Consider the following 17,213-nt stretch of genomic DNA (forward strand, 5'->3'; position numbering starts at 1 on the left):
ATCTGTTACAGGAATGGGGGCCCTGGTCATGTGGAAAGAAGGGAGAAGGAAGCCTGGGGTACCTTCCAATGTCATTCCTGGGTTGAGGATAGAGAAACGCCAGGTTGCCTCTCCATTCCAGAGCCCACCCCACAACATTTCTCTCTTCTGTGAATGTCCTGAAGGGCCTTGGTCCCTCTGTGCTTCTTGTGTCCAGTCTAAAATGATGGTTAAGTTCTACACAAACCTGACAATGAGTGCTATTTTATCTTGCATGATGTCAGGTTATATTTTTGAATGAAACAATTTTTATGTGAAGAGATTATGAAGAGATTGTATACCCATAACAGAATGAGCTACGCACAGGGAAAAATTTGTTAAAATGACTGTATGTGCACAATTTCATTATCCCTATTTTCTATTCCCTTAGTAAAAAGCAAATACTAACTAATAAAATGATTATTGTTAGAACTAAAATTAGTACATAATCTGGAATATTAATCAAGATTCAGCATGTTATTTATATTGTGAGATTTTCCCAATATCTATAGCCACTAAAGTTCATGACAAGGGAAGTGATTATAATACTCAATGTAATTGAGTTTCTTACCCCAAAATGTGTCATTTTTCTCTTCAAAATATACTTTATGGCAATCAAAATAAAAAATAATCCTAAAATTAAATGTCATTTAAAAAAATAATTTTCATGCCAAATTAGAAAACAAAGATGTAAAAGTGCTCTGAAAGTAGCACCAAAGTACCAACTTAAAAAAATTACAGGCAAATTTAAGAATATGCTTTTCCCAATGACACTGAACCTCAATAATTTTCCCCACAATGATTTGAAAACCCTATGATTCTCATAGAAATCTGGCAATTTCACCCATTTCCCCTCAGCAGAACAGAGAACTATATGTTGTATTTTGTAGTTCAAAGAAATATTCCTTTAAAATGGAAATTGGGGCAAGGAGCACATGCCACAATTACTCTTGAATATTATCAAAAGAAAGAAGTCAAAGCTACACTTCACAATGCAGTAGCTTAATTCATCATCTTTATTTTTCAAGTTCGCTAACTGGAAAAAAGTTGAAAATAACAAAAGATGCCATTCCTCATGCAATAGACTGTTTCAATGGAGTGTGTACACATAAATTGTCTTTATGACGATGGACAGATAGCTTCTAAGTATTTTTATCTAACAGCCCACTTGTAACAAGGAGAAGAGTGTCATCAGAACCTGGTTAGTGGGTGAGCACAGGTCAGAATTCATGCAAGTGTCCCAGACCTAAAAGAGATAGTGTTCAGTGACCAAATTTATTCTGTGTCAAAAGCAATCTTGCTCATTCATCCAATATAATCGCTTAAAACTTAAAAGCTATATTAGGAAAGACGATGAAAATTGTTCTCTTTTGGAAATCAAAAGAATGAATGTATGTATTAAGAATTGTCCATTGCCAATACCTCTGTTAGGGAAACAGACAGGCCTAGTGAGTTGGGTATAGCGAAATCCAGAACTCAGCAATCTGACTTGAGTTCCATTCCATTTCTATTACCCACCGCTCTCTTCTGTGGTGGGAGAGACTTTTCCCTAACTGTGCTCATACAGGCTTTAGTTATGGGCTTACAGTAGGTGATGTGAGGGAGGGAAGAGATTAAGGGCATTCTCATGGTCTTTTAATCTTTATGTTCTCTTAGAAACACAGAATTGAGATTTATTTAGTATTTTAGATAGTATGGAGATGCAATCTATAAGTGTGTGTAGCGGGAGGGGGTGCATTCAGGGAGAATGGTTTGGCACTTTGCTACTTCTAAAAGTACCCCTTAATAAATATCTGCATTGGTTGTTCTGACCAGTATGGCTCAGTTAGTTGGGTGTCATCCACAAAGTAAAAGGTCACTGGTTTGATTTGTGGTCAGGGCTGGGTTTTGGGTTTCCCCGGTCAGGGTGCATACAAGAGGCAACCAATCAATGTTTCTCTCTCTTCCTCTACCCACCCCCACAACTTCCCCTCTCTCTAAAATAAATAAGTAAATAAAATCTTTAAAAAATGTGTGCATTGTTTGAACCTAAGACAGAACTTCTTAAGATAACCAAGCCTATTCTATGGTCATGGGTTGCACAGAACAAAGGCCAAAGGTCTCCTGTCCCAAAGCAGTATTTCTCTCAGATAAAAACAGCCCCTCTCATTTTGCCTTCATTTTGCACTCATTTGAGTACTCAGACCCAAATATTAGCCTTCATGTTTCTGCCAAAGTGTAATTTTATACATGCCTTTTGAGGAATGTTTAAAGCAATCATTTTTTTTTCTAAAAGATTTTATTTACTTTTTTGAGAGAGGAAGGAAGAAAAAGACAGAAATACCAATGTGTGAGAAATACACTAATCAGTTGCCTCTCATACACCCCCAACTAGGGAACCCAGCCTGCAACCCAGGCATGTACCCTGACCAGGAATCAAACCAGTGACATTTTGGTTTGCAGACCAGCACTCAATCCACTGAGCCACACCAGCCAGGGAAAAGCAATCTTTTTTAAAAGCAACAAATCTTGGCAGGAGGTTAGCAAGTCAATTAATTGGCAGGGGTAAAGTATAGTGCAGTTTTACATATCAAGAGTAATTTCAACTATAACAGGTTATGGACATATTATATGTGGGGAACTGTTAGTTCTCCCAGTTTTATGAAAATCCAGTATAATAAATCTGACCTTTTTATACAAATGAACTAGGGAGCAATGATCTTTCCTGGAATCCTTCCCTGTTCACCGACAGTATCTTTGTTTGTTTGTTTTTAAGTAGCATCACCCCTAATAACTTCCTGTTAGTCTAAGTTCACTGATGATTAACTCACTGCTGGAGAAGGTGGGTTTAGGGCAAAAACAGTTAAGGGGTGAGCTACCACTGCCAATTATAGGCATTCAGAAAGCATACCATCTCCTTAATTAAATATAAGGTTATGGTAAATGAGATTTGATTTATGAAAATTCACCCCACACCCAAATTTCAAGCCTCCATTAACTGTGTAATGTTAGGCAAACCATGCAGCAGTGTGAGCAGAATGTTGTTTCTAGACCAACAATAGCAAGTATGATGCCTAGATGAAAAGAAAACAGGTTTGCTTCAATTGGTGCTTTTACCCCTTTTTAACACATTATTACTCACATTAAGCATTAACTACAAAAATAATTTGACTCTTAAAAAAACATATTTAGCTATATTAACAGTATATCATTGTTGTAAAATCAATTCAGACATCTCCTTCTTTCTGAAGTCCTTCCAGATTCCCTCACACGGGACAAACTCCTTCCTCTTTTGGGTTCCTATAACGCCTCGCTCATATTCCCTGCAGAAGATTTATTCCACCATTTCTGTGTATACGAGTCTCTGCTGCTAGACTACAGATTCTTGAGAACATAATAGGTCTCTATTAATCATGATGTTCCCATCAGATACGTGAATTCCTGGCTCTTAGTGGCTGCTTAATGAGAATTTATTTTATTTTATTCATGGAGAATGGGACCAATATAAAATTGTAAATAACTCAGTCTCATTGAACTTTTCACCTCCCATTACAGCTAGTCACATGGTCACAATGGCACACCCGCAGACGTTTTTGATTCCTGTCATCCAGTCACAGGGGCAGTTAGCTGATGAGTGGCACAATGGTCAAGAGAAAGAGAATAGATGAAGCATTTGGACAACCAATTTAAAACATGATCAGTCTTCACAAATCCACAGCCTTGGAGTTGAATATAATGTGGCCTCCAAGGTTCTGTATAAGACAAAGCATCTTTTGCCCTTTTCCCTTTGGAATTGTATTGCTTTCTCTTTCCCTTCCTCTAAAGATAAATCCTAGAATTCTTTGATTTCCAATCTGGCTTTACTTATTTAGACTTCCCTGACTTCAGAGCCTACCCACAGACTAGGTTAGTTCCCCCACTAAAAACACTTCTTATCTTCTCTTAACACTCACTATCCTTGTAATTATGTAATATTTTATTCCCCCCTAAGAAAAGGGAAACTTTGCCTGTGTTGCTCACTGTGGTCCCGGTGTGGTCTGTGGTATACCAGATTGCCCGGAACAATGTCCAGAACAATAGAGATGCACAATCTCTTTATTCAGTGAATAGAGGCAGAAAGAAAAGAAAGGGAAAGAAAAACTTTTAAATGAAGATAAAAGAGATAAAGGCATTGAGATGGGAAACAGACACCTATGCCTGAGGGGGGGTGGGGAGTCTCTTCACCTTACATTCTTTCAGCTCACAGCTGCTTCAGGAAAGAAGAATGTTTGTTCAGACCTTGTTTTGGGATAAAAACCGGAGCTTAACAAAGAAAGCTAAAGAGGAAGGCTGAGTGTGGAACAGCAAGTGTTATATATATTGTGGGATGAAGGAGTATGCACTAATACGAGGATGATGATCCCAAAGTTATGAGTTACAAAAGGATTCTTCATATTTCCTAAAGGACCACACACATACATCGTGGCATTATCAAGATGATTGTTATCTGACTTGAATGAATTGTTGGTGGACCTGAAACCATGTATAAGGCCAATTTAAGCATTACTTTTGAAGGTACAGTCTTCAAGTCCAGATAAATTATAAAGGCCATGGCCAACATCTGCATTATCAAGACCAACACACCTTTGGTGATAATAAATGCCATGTCAGATAGTTCCTTTCCTTGTTCCTTACAAATTCCTCATATTGTTTTATAATGCAAGCTCTTACCCTAGCTATTCTCTGAAACAAATCTTTAAAGGAAAAGAAGGAAGCATGTTATCACCTACAGTTCAATGATTTCCTGGAATGTTCTGTGCAACTCCCTTTGTGTGTGTGCTTTCCTTGTCTTCTTCTTCTTCTTTTTTTAAATTCTAAATCTGGTATTACTAGTTCAACACCTTATCACAGACTTCACCTTTCATCTCCTTCCACAACTGTGTCAACCTGATAATATCTGAAGCTGTCTGCTTTTGTTTCATCTTGCCCACCCTCTTCTCAAATTACCATTTGGGCATGTGTTTAACTAGTAGAGTCTTAGAAAGGGCATCTTTTTCCTGTCCCCCTGCATGTCTCAGAGATAAAACAAAAACAGGGAAAGGCTGACTTTCAAGCACTCACACAATTTTGACCTTTATTATACATGTTCTACCCAGTCCACTCTCTTCAGAGCAGAGAAAGAAAAATCACCCAGTGCTTGTTACCTGGATTTGAAGTGTATAATTGATAGAGTGTGTATCTAGCACTAAATCTGTAATTCCTTAGAAAAGTTTAAATACTCCCAAACTTATTGTTTAATGGACCAAAAAAATATTTTCCTAATAAAAATGTTAGAGGCTCCCCACAACCAGAAATATAAACATAACTGCACTCAGGTGGGTAAGGCCAGTCAGTAACAATGCAGGCCTCAGAAAGAAGCTGCTCCTCAAAACAAAACACAACAAAACAAAACAAAACAAAACAGAACAAAACACTCAATGCTTAGTGGCCAGTCTTCAAAACACACATGGGAGACAAATAGCTCATTTATCTTTACTTGGTATTGAAAATGCCTTTTGAGAATCAGGATGCCTTTTGAGAATCAGGATGAGTCAGTCAGTGAGAGCAGAAGTGGCAGAAGGCGAAAGTGAGTTTTGGCCTTCAAGAACCCAGGGTCCCTTCTGTAAGTAAGACATTAGAGACACCATTCACATGCCCCTGCAGTGGGCTGAAATCAGGAAGGGGGCAAGCATTTCCTGCAACAGCTAAGCACAATGAAATGACTTGAGCCTTTATTTTCAAGACCTCTCTTTCCCTCAAATTGGCCATCATTTACATATTTTCCATTCTAAGCTCCTTCATAGAGACATCTCTCTCCTGACCACAAGCAAACAGGAGTTGCAGTGAATTGTTATTAAAGTACAACTGGAAATCTTATAAATAGATGCTAATCTTCTTGTGTATTTATATATAGAAAGAAAGGGAGGAGAGGGGGAAAGAGGAAGGCAGGGTGACTGAGCATGCCAGGCTTTGGGTGAACCCTGGAATGCATGCACACGCTCACGTATCATGTATGTCAGGACAGACAAGCAGGAAGACAGGAGCGAATGACTTCAGCGTAAGGAGGTGCCAAGACACAGACAGAAGAGCTTTCCCACTGAGTGCATGTTATGTGTGAGTAGACCTTGGCCTTCATCCACCATACCAAGTTTACTCAACAGTACTTTAATAAGGAGGAACTCCCACTTTCCCTAGCCCCTTAAATTGGGACTCCCACAAATATTTAAAACAGATAATCATCCAGCCTCTAAAATGCCAACAACATACCTATTCAGTTGGTAACATAAGCCAATGTTTTATTACATCAACTCTCACAACTTGATCCAGCAATATTTTTGCCTTAAAAGCCTTTTTCTCCTTGTGGGGCTCACTATGGACATGTGAAATGATATCCGAATCCTCTTCAGAGCAATCCTTCTTAAACTATCAGACAACAAATACATCACTGTCAGCCCACTTCTCAATAACATCCCCAGTTCTTTTCACCTTTCCATTCTGTTACCGTTTGTCTGCCCCCTTTCCCTCCTAATCCTCTGAGATAACTAAAATTGGATAAAACATTGAAATATAGATCCAATACATTAAAATGATTCTTTTATGTCAACTTTCTTTTCCATATACTCACAGAGTTGAGCAGGTTCTTTCTTCTGTGAAACTGGATCTTTTTGTATGTCAAAAACTGAATTTTCAAAGGCCAAATCATTCTGTCTACTATTTCTTGGCTCAGTTGCTGGAAAGAGCTCAGGTCTCTAAATTTAGATTTTTCCCATGGCTCAACTCAAGCAAATGTCCCTCCTGGACAATACACATGGCAACAGGTCCCACAGCTCTTTCCAGTCACCAACTGCCCCAAATCTGTCTGCAGGGTCCTGGCAAAGTACCCGACCTGACGCACAGCAACCCCACCCGCTCTCTTCAACCTCACCCACCCCTCTTCAAAGACAGAGTCACCCCCCCAACCCTGCTCCTTGATAATCCCTCCCCATCTCCCTGTCCCCCCACCTCCCCAGACAATCACCACAGAGGTTTCTTCTTCTCAACCCTGTTATACACCTCAGGAAGTCCCTCACTAATAACACAGCTTCTCTACTCACAGCACAGGGGAAGAGGTCCCCTCACATACTGTACCACATACCTAGTGAGAGAAGTGTTCACTAGGGCCCATGTACAGAATTAGAATTCAAGACCCATTTCTTATTTTTTAAAAAATCAGAAAAATCACAGCTCAGTAGGTTGGCTAAACTGCAGATTAAATGCACTTCTGTAGAACTATGCTGCAGATTAAATGCCCTTCTGGAAAGGAATTCCATACAATCAACTTAAAAGATAAACTTATATAGCAACAGTCATTTAGGGACATGTACAATAGCAAAGAGGCATTGGTACATGTTGTGGTGGTATTGAGAACCACTACCTAGAACTAACATTACACACTTCCTATAGCTCTGTAACTAGGTCTCTTCTACGAAAAGGCATTTGACCCTCCACCTCCAATTCTATGACTCGATTATTACTTCACCTTTCCTCATGACAGTCCTGTAGATTAGGTAAAAAAGTTAAATTAAATTAAGTGTAAAAAGTCACATCCATTCACAGAACAGGTGAGGCAAGATAAATAATATAACATTCCAGTATACAAAAATTTCTGTCAAGTCTAGAGAAAAGGTTGTAGTCTAGATAAAGCAATTAGTAGACTAATTTTATATCAAAATTATCTTTTTAAACAGGCTTGTGCCTTTCAAAGTATAACAACTTCACAATTTAAAAGTTGATTGTGATGTGAGTGAATACAACAGGGACTAATGACTACTCCATTTTGTTTTCCATGGTGTCTCTTCTCAGAGATTCCCTAGCCAGTTTTAGGGAGCCTCTCTAAGGAACATGTGTGGAAATGAGCCTGAAGCATGACCACTTGTTTTGGCATGATGGTCCTAAATTCTGCAGAGATCTCTCTTCTACTTTATCTCTCTACCTGGAGCCACACACACGAGAAATCCAGTTATGACTGTACAATGAGAATACTTTGATTTAAGTGATCTTTCCTTCCTACATGGGCCCTCGCAATGAGGCCTAAACCTCTCTGTTTCTTTACAGGATGAGAAAAACAAACCCAGAGAAGGCCCCTAGTTTCCCACAAGGGACAGATCTGCAGTACCAAATTTTACAACCACAGGAAAATTTCTAATTCAGACACCTGAGCTCTTTTGAGCAACTGAGCCAAAACATAGCCAGAATGGTTTGGCCTTTCAGAATCCGGTTTCACTGGACAAAGAATCTCAACCTCACTGTGGTCTGTGTGTCTGTGTGTCTATGTGTCTGTGTGTCTGTGTGTGTAGGGAGCTGGGCCTGCAGGGCAGTGAAGGCAGTGGGAGTTCATTTGTTTTTCCTCTCACACCCTCCTCTTTCTCCTTTTGGGAAAGAAGGGTCAAGGGGAGTGGGAAACGCTGAGAAAGAATATAGTCAGTATCAGCCTGGAAGTGACCCCTCTGCAGGTGACTGGAGGTGGGAACCCAGTAATGGGCCCATCACTAGGCTCCCCTGTGAGTCTGCCACCTTCCAGGGCTCCCAGAGGGAGAAGGTGGGGAAACACAGAGTACAGTGTCAGACTCCAGGACTTTCCAGAAAGGACCCCCACATAGGGCCCATTTTCAGTGCCAAGTATTTTAACAAATTTCCTATTAGGGTAATTCCAAGCTTTCAGTGAGGAAAGACTATGAAAAACTGCCAACATTTAATTTGTAAAAAACTTCACCCTTATTTTCCTATTGAAAGAAATGTTCCCCAATACAAACACAAAGGCAGACCACTCTATTTTTAAAAATCACCAGATTCCCCTGCAAACACATCCCCTTGATTTCTGACTTTAGTTAGAACCTCATCACAGTTGAACAGGGAAGCAGCAGCTTAGCTTCCCCCCATGTGCATCTGCTAGAATCAGACAGTGGTTCATCTGGGAAGAGCTGCCCCTGAGCCCTGGGCTTTAGAGAAAAATAGCCTGGCGGAAAAGCTATCACCTTCATGATGACACAGGGCTGATAGGCAGCTACAGGCTCATTAAATTGTAAGGCTCTGGGTGACAGGAATTGCTTCTGAGCAGTATTTGTACCCCTCATATTAGTCCTCCTAATCCTCAACTTTGACAGACTGTACCCAAAGTCACAGGCCCCCATTCTCAACTTGGACCTTTCAGAAATTTGCTTTTTCATATTCACCTTTCACAGAGCACAACTATTAGCCTCAGGTTTTCTTTCTTTTTAAAAATATTTTTGCCCTGGCTGGCATAGCTCAGTGGATTGAGCGCGGGCTGCGAACCAAAGTGTTGCAGGTTCGATTCCCAGTCAGGGCACATGCCTGGGTTGCAGGCCATGGCCCCCAGCAACCACACATTGATGTTTCTCTCTCTCTCTCTCTTTCTCCCCTGCTTCCCTCTCTAAAAATAAATAAATAAAATCTAAAAATAAATAAATAAAATAGCACAATATTGAAAATATATTCTTTAAAAAAATAAAATAATTTTATTTACTAATTTTAGAGAAAGAAAGGGAGAGAGAGGAAGAGAAAGGGGGTGGGGAGAGAGAGAGAGAAAGAAACATCAATTTGTTCCACTTATTTATGCATTCATTGGTTGCTTCTTGTATGTATGTACTCTAACTGAGGATAGAACCCATCACCTTGGTGTATTGGGACGATGTTCAAACCTACTGGATAGAGCACCTCAGCCAGGGCAGCCCCAGATTTCAAAGCCAGTGAGAAGTTTCAATATCCTGCTCTACTGTGTGTATGTGTATATGTATATGTGTATATATTTCTACACTTGGGGTTTGGAGAACACACTAAATAATCAAGTATAATATTTTCCCTTTTATCTACAACACTCTTCTTTCCCCAATGAGAAATTTGTGTGGCTAATAACACTTCTCATAGAGTCCTGGAGCACCCCCTTATCTGTGGGCTAATACAGTCCAAAGCCATTAATGGGTGCCTGAAATCATGGCTAGTACTAAATCTTACATATGCTTATGTTTTTTTTCCTATACATACATACTTATGATAAAGTTCAATTTATAAATTAGGCACAGTAAGACATTAATAACAATAATAAAATAAAACAATTAAAACAATAATGCAGTAAGTTATGTGAATGGTTTGGGGGCCATTATTAAGTAAAATAAGGGTTCCTTGAACACAAGTGCCATGATACCTCAGCAGTTGATCTGATAACCGAGACAGCTATTAAGTGACTAACAAGTGTGGATCGTCTGCAGTTGGACATGCTGGAACCCAGGGACGATTCAGGCCTGGGCAGTATAGACTCAGAACAGCACGCAGTTTCAAATACATGAATTATTTATTTTTCATCTAATATTTCTGGACCTTGGTTGACTGTGGAGTAACTGAAACCACAGAAAGCAAACCGGCAGGTAAGAGGAGGACTACTATATCACCACCAGTTTTTTGTTGTTTTGTTGTTATTGTTGTTTTAATTTTATTTATTTTTAGAGAGGGAAGGGAGGGAGATAAAACAGAGAGAGAAACATCAATGTGCGGTTGCTAGGGGTCATGGCCTGCAACCCAGGTATGTACCCTGACTGGGAATCGAACCTGTGACACTTTGATTCACAGCCCGCGCTCAATCCATTGAGCTACACCAGCCAGGGCTATCACCACCAGTTTTTCACAGAGTGATGCACAAGCACTGGGAAACATGCTTCCTCAGAGGGACCGTCACTCAGCTGCTGTGTGCTACCTTGTGTGGCCCCCTGAAGCAAAAGCAGGAAGAGGAGTCAGGAAGCAGGGCCTGAACCAGGTCAAGGCATAGCAGAAATCAGATACTGGGAAAGGGCAGGGACATCAGGGTAGGAGCCCAAGCTACCTGAGATTCCTAAGTTATCTGCTATTCCTCAAGAAAGGTCATAAACTAGAGATGGGTGGGGGTTGGCTATTCTCTGGAACGTTGAGTAAGTCACCCAAGCTTTTCAGCCTCACTGACCTCATCTTCATTTCAGGGGAGAGGGGGGTTTGACTGGATATATATTTCAGCTCCTATGTTCTTTGATTCTCTAAGTCAGATTTTGATCTGAGTGAGTTTTGATTCTCAGAGTAAGACGAAGACTTAACTAGGTGGGAACTCAGTGAGACACGGGTCTTGGGACTTTGTAACAGAATCAGAGGCCCAGTTTGATTCAGGTTTGATGAGAGAGGAAGAAAATGAGAAAGGAGAAGGTCCTGTGCCCTACCTGGGCTACACTCTCACATCTGGGGGATCTGTGTGAACCTGCTCCGATCGGCTCAGGGGAATTCGGAGTGTGGTTCCAAGGCCCCTCCCACCTGTGCAGCTCCATCCTCCCTTCAGAACATGCTTGTTGCTTCTTGCCAGCCACTTCTCTAATAAACAATAGCTTCCTTTTCATTTCTTTATAGACCCAAGTTTTAAAAAGCTATTAGACAAATAGAAACTGAAGGAGCCTCTCCAAAACAGAATACTCTCACATCCTCTATTTTGGCTGAACGAGTCTCCACGTAGAAGTCATTGCTCTGTCCTTGCTATCATGCCACCAATACCACAACTGTGGATTTCGTTACCACAGTCCATTCATACCATCTCTGAAAAACATTTTTCCTGACCATCTTTTTTTTTCCCAAAGATTTTATTTATTTATCTTTAGACAGGGGAATGGAGGTAAAAAGAGAAAGAAACATCAATGTGTGGTTGCCTCTCATGCGGCTCCCAGTGGGGGCCTGGCCCGCAACCCAGGCATGTGCCCCGACTGGGAATCAAACTTGCGATGTCTTGGTTTGCAGCCCGCGCTCAATCCACTGAATTACGCCAGCCAGGGCTAACATTTTTCCTGACCATCTTGATTAAATACAGTTATGAATACCCAAACCCCTTTGCTTTGTCCAGCCCAAACTTTACAATCCTTGATCCCTGGGCCTTTCTCTTCTTCTCTATATAAATGACTAGCATCTGTTTTCTCCTACCTATGACCTGTAGTTATTTTCTACTGACACAGCATCTTATACTTCAACCCCTAGCCCTTGTGCAGACAGCTCAGTATCGCCTTAGCCCAAAAATGTCTGAAGGAGGCTCACCAGGCCAGCCTCCATGACTGAGAGCAACAGGAGAAAGAAACAAAATGTTCCAATGCTCACACACACAACAAAGCAGACACACAATCCAAATCCTCATATTGTCAATCATTTCTATTAAAATTTAAAAGTTGGGCCTTTGTAAAGCACCATTGGTTCAGTTCCTTCTAGAAAATTCACTTTCCCCCACTTTCTGTTCCTACATCAAACTTGGTAACTGTGATAACATTTCCTAAGATTCCTTTTCAGAACATCTTAATTCTGGCAGTGGGAAGACAGGCACATGAAATGACAGACCAGACACAAAACTCATCAAATGAGTCCATGTTAGGACTTCTCGTTTTTGAAGCTTTTCTTTTTACTTTTTATGAACCTCAGCCTCCAGTGTCTGAAAATGTTTTCCTCATGGAAATAAAGCTGGTCTACTTCTCAGGTACTGGGAAGTAGAGCTAAGGTTTCTGCTGCCCGCACTGCATGGGCTCCTGAGGCATATCGGCAATGTCTGTGGGTAGGGATTAAGTCGGGAACAAGATGGAACATGCCAAACATCCTCCATGCTTTGAAAAGTTCATCCAGACTAGTTCAGAAGCAGTCATGCGTGTTTTAAGAGACTCCTACCCAAAGCACTATGGCAGAACCAAAGGGAAAGACAGAAGAGGAACAAACAGCCGTTTTTTGTTTGTTTGTTTGTTTGTTTCTAACAAAGTTCTTAACTGGAAGCACTTAGATTTCTAATCTGTGTAGCATTTGCAAATCAGAATCCCACAAACTGCTTAATCCACAGTCCAACAAGGTATGTTGAATTTTACACCTTACCCGGATACCTTCTGAATAATCAAAGAAAAATGGTTCCTGCCTTTGTACAGAAAATGAAGAGATTTTTCAGAGTAAAGAAAAACAATTTAATTATCATTAACAAGGTTTAACTGCTGTGGGCCATCATCCTCTGCACCGAAGCTGAATTTACTTAAAAGAAACCATGTGACCCAGGGCCCTCTCCTGCTCTCACTTGGCAGTCAGTCAATGGGCAGCAGCAGCTCAGGCCAGGTGAGCTGCCCAGGAAGTCAGGGAGGCATTACACAGCAGAGGAGAGACCCGGGGCAGGGGCGGCGACCCTCTGATTGCCCCCCTTTTGTACCTCACTCCCGTTTGCTGCAGTGCAGGGCCCCTGACAGCAGAAACTCAGGAAGCTGCCTCCCTTTCTTGGACGATCTTCAGGAGGACACGCAGGCTCCATGTCCAAATCCATAGGCGGACGTTAGCGGTCACCTGCCTGGCCCAGAGGCTGCAGGCCCTGCCTCCTCCACGCTCAGCTCACCCTTAGCTGCGCCCATGTTTCCCCAAGCTGGCCTGGCACACCCCTGTCAGACAGGGGCCCAGGGTATGAAGTGTGACTCATGATAGAAAATACCGGTTTTTCATTGCTATGCAAATGCAGCTGGGGTGGGGTTTCGGTAAACCCAGATGTGGATACCAAAAAGGAGGGCAAGAATGTGCCTCTTTTCCATATTTCTCACTCAGCCAAAGGGGCTCGGCCCACACACCACACATGAAAAAAAATTAGAGTCTCCCGGAGTGGGATGGGGCCAACTAAAGTTCATCAGCACACATTTGAGCAGTTCATATTCACATGCAGTTTCGTATTTAAGAGACAGGTCTTTACTTTTTTCATATCAAAGCGTATTTACTAAGTTTCTACCATCATGAGGCAAAGGCCAAATTGCCAAGAATCTCAACACTAGTGTTTAGTAAAACTGCTTCATCCTGAAAGGCAGTGCAGTCATGGTATGTTTCATCTGTGGCCATTATCTGTCTCAAAACCCTCTAGGCTGGAACTTCTAGAACAACTGAATGAAGAAAGAGGCTATGACATCCAAATGCTTGAAAGCCACCCTGGAGGACCTACCCCCATTTCCTGACGGCATGACCTGTGCCACTTAACCCACCTGCCCAGTCTCAGAACCATCTCCAAAGAACACGTGCTGGGGTGCAAGGGTCACTTGGGGTTAGAAACCTGGACCCCAGACTCACTCTGGCCCTCCGCATACCTATGCGGCTGACACAAGTCCCATCAGTCCTCTGAGGCTGAGTTTCCTCAGCTGTAATGTGAGTGAGTAGGCTGAAACCTACTGGCCTTTCCTGCTGACCATAATTTTCCATAGTTTTTACAAACAAGCCCAAGGTGAACAATATCCAGTATTAAAGGTGCCAGTGGGACTTGCCTGATCTACTCTGCGGTGTTAAGCAAATCTCAGTGGGGTATGACCTGAGGACCTGGCCTGAGCCAGGAGCAGCCAATGGACTCTGTGTGGGAGCTGGTGGGTTTGACAGTTGGTAATATCATACCTCAAATCAAATTCCACAAAATGAAAAAAAAGTGAGTTGGATTGAAATATGAACTAATGATTTCTTTTTGCAGTTGACAGCAGATGAAAAGGCAAAGGTTAGATGTCACATAATGTCATTGAGAAACCCCCAATTCAGGCATGCTGACACATGTATCCCATTTCAAATACTACTGCATCAATTTATACCTTTTATTGTGGTTGACAGTAAATATTTTAGTGACCTAAGAGTGGGCACTCTGAATACATGAGACCCAATGAAAGTGTTGAGAATTAGGAAAAAAAATAAAGAAATAAGAACAGAAATACCAGCATTCAGCCTTTGGGTTAATAACAAGAACACAGGATTGTATTTCTGTACACCAGACATGAGACCCTGTGTGAGCAACTCACAGATCCTCAGGATTCTATAAACTTCCTCCATTTGGGGTCTTCACGGGGTGCTACGCAAGGCCTAGGAGTGCCAAAGGGCCCTTTGGGGACAGTCACAGAGATGGAGGGAGGGGAGACCAGCTTAGTTAAAAGTAACCTCCCACCCCCATCCAAAAAGGGCTTCCATAAAATCAGTGTTTGAACAAAAGCTACAAACATTCTATCACTCTTCTGCCTAAAATCCTTTGCACTACACTAAGAAAAAATCCAAATTTGTTATGGTGGTCTACTAAGTCCCCAGCCACCTCTCCTAGATCGACTGAGACCTTAAACAGACAAGCTCCTCCCTGTCTTGGGGTCCTGCACTTCTGTGCCTCTCCTGGCTGTGTAGCAGGGGACTGGCTCATCTTCACGTCATCCTCTTTATTGCCTTCATGGCACTTATCTCAATCTGAAGTCATCTGAATATCTGTTTTCTCCTCTGCCTCCCGCATTAGATGCTAAGTTCTCTGGAGGCAATGGCCTTGTCATTCTTGCCCAGTACTGTCTTCCCATTGCCAAGTGCTGGGCCTGTCTAAACTAGAAATTCAATCTGTGCAGAATGATTTATTGTATGAACAAATGAATGCTAGTTTGTTCTTTCTAAATTCAATGATCATACGTAGCTGTACCACCTCCATACTAATCAAAATTACCTTATTCTTAATTTTAATAATTCAAGATGCACTTTCACCTACTTAATTCTCTGACTACACTCTGAGGCCTTTTCGTGGGTTGTTTGAAAACCACTGACCCTAGACCTGTTTGCCCCAAAGCAAGTGAGTAATCTTGGATTAGTGAACTCCCCTGGCTTTAGTGTCATTCGCCATAAAGCTAGGATGTTTTCTGTAGCAGCTGCAAGGTCCCTACCACCTAGAATGCTCGATGAATATTTAAGAACCTCACTGGTAGACACCGAGGCCTTCTCACAAAATGTTTTGTGAGATATTTCCATTGCACAGTTGACCCTTGAACAGCACGGTTTGAACAGCATGTGTCCACTTCTATGAAAGTTTTTTCAATAAATACTGTAAATGTATTTTCTCTTCCTTATGGTTTCCTTAATAATGTATCTTTCCTCTAGCTTACTTTATTGCAAGAATACATATAATACATATAACATACAAAATGTGTTAAATTTGTGTAATAGCCAGTCAACAGTAGGCTATTAGTAGTTAAGTTTTGGGGGAGTCAAAAGTTACACATGGATTTTTAACTGCACAAGGGTCAGTGCCCCTTAACCCTGTGTTGTTTGTTCAAGGGTCAACTGTAGTTGCTTCCATGTTTCAAGCATCTGCTTCATGCCAGGTATGGGGCCAGGTACTGGGCCAGGTACTAGTCACACTCTGTCTCCCATCTGCAAATCACCTGGCTGCAGAAATGGGTGCTTCCTTAGATCAAATGACTTGCCCAAAACCACACAAAGAGTAAGTGGTTGAATGAATTCCTGAAATTACCTCTGCCCAACAACAAAGGCCAGATTCCTCCCACCTCACACCAGCACTTCACAGGACCAGGTCTACAAAAGATGGTAGGGCTGGCTGTGATAGGAGTCAGCAGGTAAGAGAGATGGGTGTGAGATAGAGACTAGGGGGCTGTGGTGAACCTGAGAACCTGTAGGCCCATCTTAATGGGGCAGCTGCTCTAATGGGTTTCAACAAAGGAATTTGAGGCCAGTGTTTTCTGATCATCTGATTTCTCTCCTTACAATGTAAAAATTTTGATTTTTATGTAATACTCTAATTCTACCAAGTTGTGGTGGCCTACCAAAATTTGTAGAAGTCATTGTGCAGGCCTTTCTGGAGAACCTGGCCCCAGGCCTGGGACCTCTGACCTATACTTTTCTGGTACAAGGAATTTACTGATGAACGTTGCCCAATCTGTCCCTTCAGTTCCAGTGAGAACTTTCACAATCACGCATAAAAATGCCGGCAACAAATACTGGCAACAGGAGTGAGTGCATTGAGGGTTATTATGCAAAACGTGTGAGCAACATCATTTTGTGTACCAAGATCTAGGAATCACCAAGCATTGCTTCTCTGGGGTGAATTCCAGAGGTCTGCTTGTGGAGTGCAGGTTTTTGGAGGAAGAAATTTGGTTGAGGCATGTAGCTTTCCTCCTCTCATGCCAGGAAGAAGGTTGCTTAATAAGCACATTCCTGACAAGCCAGCTCCAGGCTTGACTTCAGAGGTACTGCAAACAAGCAGCAAAACCTATCCCTGTTCAGCCTCCTCTGTTTCTCCACGTCAACCCTTTGGGGTAACACTGAAATGGCGAAAACAGTAGGCATTGTAAAAGCAGGAGGCTACAGAGGCAAGAAGGAAATCAATCCCTGAGTGATAAAACTTTTTG

At 41.7% G+C, this 17,213-nt stretch overlaps 1 protein-coding gene across 17 annotated transcripts in view; it reads right to left on the minus strand.

Annotated features, from left to right (window-relative positions):
* KIAA1217 (KIAA1217 ortholog) overlaps nucleotides 1-17,213 on the minus strand; it is a 486,478-nt gene that overhangs the window by 248,380 nt on the left and 220,885 nt on the right. Inside the window, exon 1 of one of the 17 annotated variants that reach the window (XM_045858215.1) lies at nucleotides 13,244-13,368. The exons of the other annotated variants lie outside the window; for them this stretch is intronic. Within the exon in view, the coding sequence (XP_045714171.1) occupies nucleotides 13,244-13,354 (111 nt within the window). The 5' untranslated portion in view covers nucleotides 13,355-13,368. Of the gene's footprint in view, nucleotides 1-13,243; nucleotides 13,369-17,213 lie in introns of those variants that run through there. 17 annotated transcript variants of the gene reach the window in all.

The sequence above is a fragment of the Phyllostomus hastatus genome, unplaced genomic scaffold (assembly GCF_019186645.2).
Source record: "Phyllostomus hastatus isolate PE091 unplaced genomic scaffold, TTU_PhHast_1.1 phas_scaffold_1674, whole genome shotgun sequence".
NCBI classification, from domain to species: Eukaryota; Metazoa; Chordata; class Mammalia; order Chiroptera; family Phyllostomidae; genus Phyllostomus; species Phyllostomus hastatus.